This window comes from Notolepis coatsorum, assembly GCF_963971535.1.
Source record: "Notolepis coatsorum genome assembly, chromosome: 5".
In the NCBI taxonomy this organism is placed as follows: domain Eukaryota; kingdom Metazoa; phylum Chordata; class Actinopteri; order Aulopiformes; family Paralepididae; genus Notolepis; species Notolepis coatsorum.
In genome coordinates this window covers 167453680-167465015 of record NC_140169.1, presented here as the reverse complement: position 1 = coordinate 167465015, position 11336 = coordinate 167453680, and the positions used below count along the sequence as shown (strand labels likewise).

Below are 11336 nucleotides of genomic sequence, written 5' to 3'. Positions count from 1 at the left end.
TAATAGTTCCTTGATATAGTAGCACTTTGAGTTAGAGCACAGGGTTTTGGTGTTGGTTTGCACATAGGTTGCGTGCCCATGAGCCAGGGTCGTAACAGTGTGTGTGTGTGTGTGTGTGTGTGTGTGTGTGTGTGTGTGTGTGTGTGTGTGTGTGTGTGTGTGTGTGTGTGTGTGTGTGTGTGTGTGTGTGTGGTAGGTAATACAAACTTTCTTTGAAGTTGCAAAGATTGAGTCTTACCAATGATGCATTACTAAATACTAATGTATGTACACTGCAAGTGTTCTTATTGATAGCAGAATTACATGTGTTAGGCATCTACAGTAGCCTAGGCCCTAGGCTAACTAAACAGGTGCCTTGCTTATTCTATGCTAACCTGTGTTCTCAATTTGGAAATAAAGCAGAAGTGTAAAAAAAATCCTTCCCTGAGTTTCAAGTTTCTTTAATAGTTGTCATACAGAAGTACAGAATACTTTTATACAAAATGCTTCTTACTGTTACGCTCCAGAGGCAAGACAAGATAAGTATGAAATAAAATAACATAGTATAGCATGTAAATTAGAAATAAAAAAATTAGGTCACAGTGTTCAGTATAGACATATGTACAATGTTCGATGCAGAATAGACGTAACTGAGTTACCATATAATATACAATACTATGCAGTGTACTAATATACAATACTATATAGTGCAAGGCAGAAATGGGATGAGGTGCAATTTAGGTACAATTTACAGTAGGTGTACGAGTTGTAGTGCAAATCCTTTATCAATAAATATAAAGTGTGTTTGTGTGATCTAAAGTGTGGAGAGTGGGTGCTGCAGTGTGTTGTTTGTTTAAGTGAGTGTGTGCGTGTGGGTGTGTGTGCTGTGTGCATTTGATGGTTGTTGCATAGTGTTTATTGTTCGTTTAAAATGTCGCATGATTTTAAAAACGCTGTATTAAGTGAGCCTATTATGGGATCCACGCGAGCTTTCTATCGTGGAAACATTTGGGTGTCCCGCAACTTTTACTCATTCACATGTAGCCCCGAAAATGCTTAGAAAAGGAAAACCGAAAGGGTGGAATAAACTCGCCGAAACGGAAAAGTGTCCCACGGGCGCGCCGTGATTCCGATCCGCATGAAAATATTCACGGCCACAGAGGAGACCGTGGGACACCTTTTTGCAACCGAATATGTGTCTCGAATTTGCTCCCACGCGGCGCGCAAAATCGTGCAAGGAAAATCGGACCAAAAATGAACCAATGCTCCAGCAGTATTAATGACCCTGATGTAAACAAGACAAACGTCTTTCTCTGGTCTGCATCCCCTTATACAATTGTATGTATTGAGCCGTACTGTATTGTACCCATTCTGTAATCTGTTAAATAAATAAAAAGAAAGTTTGACTGGCCGCCGAGCCATACTGTAGTGTACATGGTGACTGCTTGACTTAAAAAAAAAAAAAATTATAAAAATATTAATAAAAATATTTAATAATTTTTTTTTTTATACTTTTTTTTGGCTTCCCCTGTTATTTTACCCACGCGACGCCACTGGATACAGTAGAGCGAAAGTCAATTAACGTTGATGTCAAGATGGACAGTGGAAGAAAGAGAAAGGGTGGAGGAGAGAGGGCTAAAACAAAGAAAAAGAAAGGCCCACAGGAGAGAGTGGTTTTTTAAGGTGGAGAGAGTAGCATTGCTAGTGCCACAACAGTTTTATTTGAGGTCCATAACAGTACATTGTACTAAGCAATTGTTGGCTCATTAGTTTGTGATTCACATGCACTAAAATTCACCAGAATGCAGGAAATTAAGTCTTTGTAACAAAAAATATCCTGGTGGGGGACCCCCAGACCCCCCCCTTAAAAAGTGGCCTGATTGGGGCTATATTTCGCGCTATATCTCCCGGTATGAATTATTTCCCCAGTCCGGCCCTGGCCGTATCTGTAAGATGTGTGCCAATTTCATGATGCAGAGGAAGAAAATATCACTGAGCTCAAGGTATTCCACTCATCATATGCGCTCCCCTCCAATAATGTCACAGCGTGTGCCTTAAAGACAACAATGTGGAATCAGTTTTCCCAAATCTAACCATGCTCCTCGAGACATAATTATGCTACAATGCCAGTGACAACTGTTTCAATAGAGCGATCATTCTCTACACTGAAGCTGATCAAAACCCAGCTCAGAAACCAATGTGGGGGGGGGGAAGGCTCTCTGATCCTCTACTGCTCTCAATCAATTGATCATAATGAGGTCATATATAACATAAATATAAACGGATGGCCTAAAGAATAATTCTGCTATGACTCCACCTCCCACCATTTCCCTTCCAATGTAGCAATGGAGAGCCAACTCATACAAATCTGTCCCTGCCTCTCCTGCAGCAAGCGCCCGGTCAGCCTCCCCATGGGTTATAAAGCTGCACTGAACTAAACACACCGGCTTAAACTAATATGTGCCTTCAATGGACATGCAGAGTGATTTTCAAATGAGAACACTCGTTTTACATTTTCTATCTTCTTACAGTCATGTAATCTAATGTTGGGTCTTAAAATCAACCTTTTATCTATAATTGTATAGCTTATTTTCTTGCAGATGTTCTGCCCTATTCTAGTTTGTTTCAAGTTATTGGCAGTTGTTTCTATAGATAATTCCTGAAACTGAAACTAGTGGGATTAACTCATTCCACTGGTAGATTTATCTTCCCACTTGGTTTAAGTAAAGGAAGAGTATTACATTCATCAGACAAAATTATCTGGTTGGATATTTTTGGTAATTTCTAGACTGAATTCAGGGGGCAATACAATTGATTAATCATCAAGGGTAGAACAAAACAGAAGCTTGTCCACCTAAGTGATCACATGGGCAATCAACCTCTTGTTCAAGAACACATTTATAGACATAATTAAGTTGAGTGGCCTGGCAGTCAATACAACCTCACCTTGATGTTTTGTCGCTGGATTGGGTCTGTGTGAACTAATGCTGACCCATCAGCTGAAATCAGTCACTCACAGCAGTAGTTGATGTGAGTTTATCACCCCATGTGCTGTAACGTAAGTATTTTAATGTGTCCAGCTTGTGGTAAGGTGTAAGATTAAATTGACCTAAAACATACATACAGTAAATCATGAAAATAACCAACATATGTGTTTTTCTTTTGAGGTGTTTGTGAAATAAACATTTTAAAGTTGTATTGTTTCCTTTGTGTATTTATCATAGAGGTGCGGTTATTATGGGTGTAATGGTACACAGAAGCCACGGTTCGGTACATACCTCGGTTTTGGGGTCACTGTTCGGTACGAGTTCGGTATAACAAGTACGCTTGCACTTTTCTTTTCTTTTTGGATGTGAGGGGAAAGTAGTGCAGAAGAAAGTTGGTGTGTACACATTATTTAGGCGAACAAGAAAAGGATGGACATTTTCAGCCTATTGTAATGACCCTGCAGTGTTACAAACATATCATTCATTCATGGTTTTGTTTCAGGGACACATGTAGTAAAGGGGAGGGGGGAGATTTGTTCTGTCGGCTTGTCATCATGCCTTTACAAGCTTCAACGTTTTATTCATCATCTAAATGTGGCAATACAAGCTTGATATTCAACGTTAAAGATCAAAGTAAGCCAGTGTAAAGTAAAGTAAAGATATTGAGCATACATGTGTAAAATGCGCAACCCTAGTTTCATCTAGTGTCATATGAGACGTATTCGTCGTATGGCTGGATGTACCGAACTGTGATGTCCATACCGTGAAGTCGCGGGACGAATACACATACCGTTACATCCCTAGTGGTTATACTGTACTTTTTATCAGGATCGCCTAGCCTACATAATCTTAATCGTAATCACGGATGATAGTTGGGGAATTTTAGCAAGATGTTCTGACCATCTGTGAAATAATGTACTACCAATAGCTTTTGTTGCACTGTTCATATTTATGACACGGATGTCTAGCTACATACTTATTAGGTATGTTATTAATGTACTTTTGTTGAGTTGAACTGCAGGAACAAAGTCGCACGTCTACACATGAACTTGGCGGGGCAGGGAGAGTTTATTGCACATGCGCAGAGGTTATATACACACATGTATGGATACCCGCAATGAACAAATGTGAGACTGTACATTACATTATGTTCAACAGCTTTCTTCACCAAAATGTTCATATAGGTATCTACTAGTAACACCTCTCTCAATGTATTTAAACCCAAATCTATGGGGACAATTCTGTAGAGCCACACAAAGTGTGGGTGTCCAGGGGTCTGTGGCGAATCTTTTTTTAAATACATTTACTTTTAACATTGGTGATGACACCTGCTCTGCACATGCTCAGTGGGATTCCCTCTGTGCTTGTGAGGAAAGAGCGAGATTGTTGCACCATGGGACAACATCTAAACTATTTCATGGTTTGAAAGTAACTTTTTTAGCATGGTAAGTGTCTTCTAATGAATGTGAATTTAGACTTACACACATTTTATATCTATTTAATTGCCTAAAATAACAACTGTATACAACCTCTGCTAGCTAGCTATAACATTAATGAGCAACAGAGTGGTTAACATTAACATTACAAGACCAAGTACAGAGTGCAATTAAGCACTTTGTTTGTATTGACCTACTTACATTTTGTTATAACGATTATTTTGTAGCGGACTGTCAGATATTGGCAGGATTTTTGCTAATGTTTGCTAATGTGTAATGATATGCTAAAGAATATCCATAAAAGCATTATCTATAAATCTACCATATCTATCTATCCATCTATAATTGTATCTATTGTAAAGTACTTAAACAAGTGTGTACAATCAACTGTTATCTACTGTGTTCAAACTATTGTTTATATGTGTGTTCATGCAGGGAATGTCATACATTCCATACAACAGCTCCTGTTAGGAGACGAGAGTCTGTGTTCTAAAAATGTTGTAATCCAATCCTAACTGACCAAGACAACAATGCTGTTACAGCCAAGACACTGGTGTCAGTCTCTACAGGGTTCAGCAGCACTCCTGGAGACCCAGTCAATGCTGATCAGGCAGAGGAGATTGGCAGAGCCATACAGGTCAAGATAGTTATTGACTCCCTCAAGCTCTTCAACTACCTCATCACCATCAGCGAGCGGGAAGTCAAGACCAAAAAAGCCCTGCAGTTTGATTTGACGCCAACACCAATGTCTCTCTTTGACAAGAACCAAAAGATGCGAAAGCCAGACCAAAGCTGCCCAAGCAAGGTTCCTGAAGGCATGTGTGGAACCTGTTGAACAACCCCCCTGCATGAGCATTTTGATTGATGGTGGGTGGCTCCTGCAGGTGGGAGGCCAACCTCACATGGAAGAACATAGCCGAGATCTACCTCCTCCGGTTTGTCCATGGGGAGCCAGCACCTCCAGATCACTGTGGTTTTTGATGGATATGGCAGCTCCACCAAGGACCATGATCACCTGTGATGAACAAAGATTGCATGCTGTGACATTCAAATTCGTCCAGACATCAAAAGCATCGTTCCAAGAGAAAAGTTCCTCGACAACAAGAGCAACGAGGCCCAGCTCATTATCCTACTTAGTGAGACATTCAGTAGGAATGGGATCAGTGTACAGCAATGCTCTGATGATGCAGACACCTCTATTGTCCGGGCAGCTCTAGATGAGGCAAGATAGTCCCTTGTTGAGGTGAGAGCTGAGGACACTGACATTCTGGTTATGCTGATTCATCATGCTGCAGACCACCCAATCTTCCTCACAATAGCCAAAGACACATCGTATGATGTTGGAAAGATCCGGGAAGCCCTCCCAGAGAGACAACGGAAGTATCTGATCTTCCTATTTGAGCCTCTCTGTGATACAGTGTTAGCTATTTATGGGTTTAGGAAACCAACTTTGCTCATCAGCTCTGCAAAAAAAAGCTGAGAAGGCTGAGAGGGCCATGGATGTGTTTCTTGACATCCAAGCTGATAAAGATGACATAATCAAAGCCGGCTGTGTACTATGCATGCTGATGTTCCTTTGGAAACCACCTAATGACTTGGGTGACCTGAGATTTGACATGAGCAAGTGGGCCACTGCTGGGAACATCAGACCAGAGAAACTGCCCCTGACTACAGGAGCTGCAGCACAGCACTATCTCTCGGCATATCTCCAAACCACAGATTGGCTACTGCTACAAAGTCCATCACTGGATGTGTTTTGAGTATGGATGGAAACTGGGAGAACAAGGTTATGCACCAGTCCCTACAGCAGACCCCATTACACCAGACTATCTTCTGAAGTTTGTCAGCTGCAAGTTAACTGTCAGGGGGACTGTAGCTCACTCAGGTGCTGCTGTAAAAAGCAAGGGGTCAGGTGTATATCTGCTTGTGGTAACTGTCATGGTAACTCTTGCCAGAACATCAATCCACCATGGTTCGTTTGGGCTCTTGTTGCAGAGACTCTTGTTCTTTCTGTGTAGCACCGCCAGGTGCTCTGGAGCTGCTAATGTAAGCAGGTTCTTCTATTTTTGCTACGGCCTCGGGAGCCAGCCTAGCCTGCTTGTGAGCTTGTGATAAGAAGGAACTCTTTTTCTCTAGGTGAGAGTTCCTTCCATCCCTACGGGACACTCTGGATGAAGCTCGCTGGTCCTCGTACTTTGCCAGTACCTCTGAGGCCGCTAAAGCAGTCTGGACCTGTAAATCCTCTTGGCTTAGCCTCCTGTTCCTCGCGTTGTCGTTTTTGTTTTATAGCGGAAGCCTGGGCTAGCAACTCAGCCCTCTCTAATTCAACTTTCAGACGCTGGCCTGCAGATGATGCTCTGGAAAATGTAGTGGATGGGCCACTAGACCCGTTCCCTTCTACAACGCCGGATGCACTGTCTTCAGGCCTCAGAACCCAGAACCCCATGGGGACCTAACCACGGAGGACCCAGAGGTAAAGAACGCTGTGGTCAGCGCTACTGCAGCTGAAGAACAGTTCGACACAGTTCAGCAGTTCCTGGAATATTACTCCAATTGGAACCGTCTCCAGAAGGCAGTCGGTTGGATGCTGAAGCTTAGAAGCACTCTGCTGAGGCTGTGTCGCCAGAGGAAGGAGATGAATGTGTCGCTCATACAGTCTGAGGTACAGACACAGATGGAGATCTTCAAGGCAAGCCTGGAGAAGACCGACCTCACTGTGGAGAATATAAAGTAAGCAGAGCTCGAGATCTTCGTGAAGAAGAAGCTGCATGAGGCGGTGGTAAAGACCGTCCTCCTACGGTGTGCTATGTACTAGTGACCTCTGGCACCAGGTATCCCGCAGCAGAGACACTTATCAGTTGAAATAGTGTTTGGTTTGGCTCCTTGGTTGTTAGTAGTTAGTAATTGTTTCTAGATTAGAAGGACAATTAAGGGCTGGGGTAAGAGCCAAAGCTATATATATTTAGGTTATTGTATTTGTAAGAGCCAAAGCTATATATATTTACTGTAGGTTATTGTATTATATGAATGTTTAATATTGATTGGATTTAGATTTAGATTGAACCGCCGTATTTGTCATAATAGAGCATTCTAGAACATAGAACCTTCTAGAATGTTTGTGGTGATGTCATAATAGTCCTTACTGGACCATAGGACCTTCTAGAACGTTTGTGGTGATGTCATAATAGTCCTTTCTGGAACATAGAACATTCTGGAACGTTTGTGGTGATGTCATAATAGCACTTTCTAGAACATAGAACCTTCTAGAACGTTTATTGTTGTTCCGGAGGGGGGAAATGGAAACAGGTTTTTTTCTTGTCGTTTCAGAACCAGACGTCATGACCAATAGAACCTACACACACACACAGACCGACCGACAGACACACAGAGACAGACAGACACACACAGAGACACACACATTATCATGACAGGGCAAGGCATCTCTCACCAGCTTGGCTCCGTCTCCAATGAACATCTGGACCAGCTGGGGACCGGCTAGCTTCAGGAAGGTGGCCTTTGTCTGAGCAGCACAGGCCCGGGCCAGTAGGGTCTTTCCCGTCCCCGGGGGGCCGTACATCAGGACGCCTTTAGGAGGCTGGATGCCCAGATTCTCAAACTTCTCCTTGTGGTTCATAGGCAGGACAATGGCCTCCACAAGCTCTTGGATCTGCTTGTCCAGCCCTCCGATGTCGCTGTACTGTTCAGTCGGTCGCTCATCAACCTCCATGGCTTTAACTCTGGAATCATATTCAGTTGGTAGAGTGTCCAGAATCAGATAGGAGTCCTTGTTCACCCCCACCAGATCTCCAGGTTTGAGTTTCTCAGCGTCAACCAGACCAATGACAGGCAGGAAGTAGGTATGTCTGGTTGAGGTTTTGATGACGGCACACTTTCCTTTCCTCTGAGAGTCCAGGTCGATGTTTGCTCCGTCCTCCTCCTGGTCGTTAGGATCCACATCCAACAGCTCTATACCGTTGGACACCAGGTAAGGCAGGGTCTTGTTGACTTTAATCTTCTCCGTGTTTTCTTTGATCTTGTCTTTCATGGCTTGAAGTTCATGGGTCACCCTGAGAACCTCACTCTTCATAATCTTTATTTCACTGTCCAGCAGACGGGTTCTCTGGACGATCTCCTCAGTTGACATCTTCAACACCTCCTCTCCGATTCCATCCTCAACTTCGTCCCACACAGACTTGTCGTTCAGAGACGCCATGTTGGTTGCCTTTGACTTTTTCTTCCTCACAAAAAAAGCCGTAAATCCACTTGCTAGCTCCTGGCTTCAGTCCGGTTGAAGATGCAAAACTGCTGTTCTGAGAAAATGTCCGCTTATATAGAGACCCAAATGTTGTAGAATGTTCGGTTATGACATCATACGGTGACATCACGAAGCTTCCATCACTTTCTATCATGACGTCATACTGTGGTTCTAGAATGTTTTATGTTCTAGAAAATTCTATTATGACATCACCACAAACGTTCCAGAAGAAATCGATACACACACTTTCTTAATTTTAAGGTAAAAAAACTTTTAGTAGCATCACTTTAGTAGCATCACAGCATACAATGTCACTTTGACTACTCTTGTTCCGCGTGGTATAGTGGCCTTTCACAAAAGCTTAAGAACAAATTATGGGTTGCACAGAACAACATCATTAGATACATGCTAAATGTTCCTCTGAGGACTCATATCGGCCCCACAGAAAGGAAAAAAGTTGGGTTATTACCAGTCGAGGATAGAGTCAAACAATTCAAACTAAACCACATGTATGATATAGTTCAGGCACGTGCACACATAAAGCCCAAGGGGTGCTTGAGCGCCTGCCTTTTTGAGCCTCATAAAAAAAGTGCCCTTTTTGAAAAGTGCCTTTTTTTTTCGTTACGCATATAGACCTTCCAACTGAAAAATGTCAGGATAGAATCAAAATATTAGGTAAAGAGAGAGATGCCCCATATTCCATTGCAGTTTGCACGGCCTCCTCAGCATGCCTCTTCGCGGACCTATATTTTATGCATAGCGTGGGTGGTGATGATGATGATGATAGAAACCGCTGTGGCGCATACAGTTGAATGCTGGTATTACACTCATTGAGGGACACGAAGAAGTCAAGTCCGATGAGATTTGGGAATCTCAAATACAAATCGGGCTTGGAATAAAAAATGCATTTATATTAAACAATACAGAATATACAGCACTTTTTGGGGTCTGTAGGGTAAGCACTTATTCCCTCCCCCCTGAACATTTATGGAGATGTATGGGCCTTTTAAGTCAGTGATAAAAGTGTCTTTCAAGGATAAGTGAGCTCCTGCACTGATTATTATAGTTCAATATTCAATATTTGATCACCAAAACCCCCCAAAAAGCATAAATGTGATACTTGTAATTTTCCTAATAAAATAAAATCAAACGTCAAGAGGACGTGTAGTATATTTCTATAGAATCCTACAATAATCTAAGGTTATTGTACAGTACAATGAGATTGCTATCTGGAAGGAGGAGAAAGGATCATACGTGATAGAATTGTTGGTCTCCTCATCTGACTTAAGCAGATGAGGAATAAACGTGTAAGCCAGACAACCAGAACTATAGTTCAACTCAACTGATTTATTTGACCCAGGGCCAAGAGTGAATAAAAGGTTGCCTTTCACATACAAGGATTTATCAGAAAACATTAACATGTCTGCTGTGTACAGGAATCAACAAGGTTTGCATCTCAAACTCCAACATAGGTACACACAACAGTCATTCCTTAACATAATTTGAACATACATTGACAATACTGTAGGCCCTTTTTGCATATAAGTAAGCCTGGTTTCTAAGCTAAGTTACATTCTATTCTAACCAAACATAGTGGTTCCATCCGACTTACTTACATCAAAAACAGCTCAGTCTCTCTGGTCGGGAGGGGTGGAGCCACAGACCTGGCTTGGGTGGTCTGGGCTCCTGAACTACCAATATGTTCGCTCTTATATACTATAATTTCTGGCCAATAATAGCACATTTTACTAATACAGTTGGTCCAATCAGGCGTCTTCTGTGGTCGGTCTCCTGTGGGGGGTCTCCTGTTGGGGACTGAAGGGGGGTCTTGATGCCCCCCCCCCCCCTTGGTGTGGCCAAATCTCCCCTAAATGAATCTATATGGCTATAGATGTCTAATATCATCCAAGTACAGTCAGTGCTTTCTCAGACTGATATAAGACATCCTATGAAACCACACAACCTTTATTCACCAGACTGACACTCTATCTATCTGTGATAGATATACCAGGGCCCTCATTCATCAACGTGATTTACGCACAGATATGTGCTTAAGCTGTGCGTACGACCATTTCTAAGCAGAGTGTGGGATTCATCAATTTCAACTTGAACTTGACTTTGTGCTTATATTTACGCACAGCTCGGACCATGCGTACCTGGCGCCCGTTGGTAGAATATATTATTACAACAAGGAAATGAGCTTCTGTGCATTAGTTTCAACACTGGCATGTTCTGTATGAACCGTAATTCATTATAGTTCATTGTAAAATAGCAACAGTAGTGTAATTATGGTCAAAACCCTATAAATAGCATTTGGAATAATAGATCTTTCGCTCAGAATGAAAGCAGCATGGTTTATATAGCGTTATCGGAATATACGGGGTGTGCTGACTGACTGCGCTCCGCGTAGCTCAACTCGTTATTATTTTGCGCACAGACCGCAGAAACACGGGAACGTTTTGATTATATTTAAAAGGCTTTACGTTAAACGAAACAAGTGGAATTTCGAAGCTGTAAGCAGAATACAAGTCATATGAACACCCACGATATAGTGTTCTTCCCCCTTTTTACTGTATAAGAAAGAATAAAAAACGCATTGCAATGACACCAGGGTGTATGTGTATTACAAAACCCTTGCAATAACAAACATAGTGGACAGACACAACATATAAATATGAT

The 11336-nt window shown here is 42.1% G+C and overlaps 1 protein-coding gene across 1 annotated transcript; it reads right to left on the bottom strand.

The window, feature by feature from the left end:
• Positions 1 to 7196: 7196 nt before the first annotated feature.
• LOC311228462 (26S proteasome regulatory subunit 6A-like) lies at positions 7197 to 8631 on the bottom strand (the record flags this gene model as incomplete). The annotated part of the gene is made up of 2 exons (XM_084314367.1): positions 7821 to 8631; positions 7197 to 7223 (listed from the first exon to the last, which is right to left on the bottom strand). Exons 1-2 carry the CDS (start codon positions 8613 to 8615, stop codon positions 7197 to 7199), a joined length of 822 nt encoding a protein of 273 aa, XP_084170493.1. The 5' UTR covers positions 8616 to 8631.
• Between the last annotated feature and the right edge of the window lie 2705 nt (positions 8632 to 11336).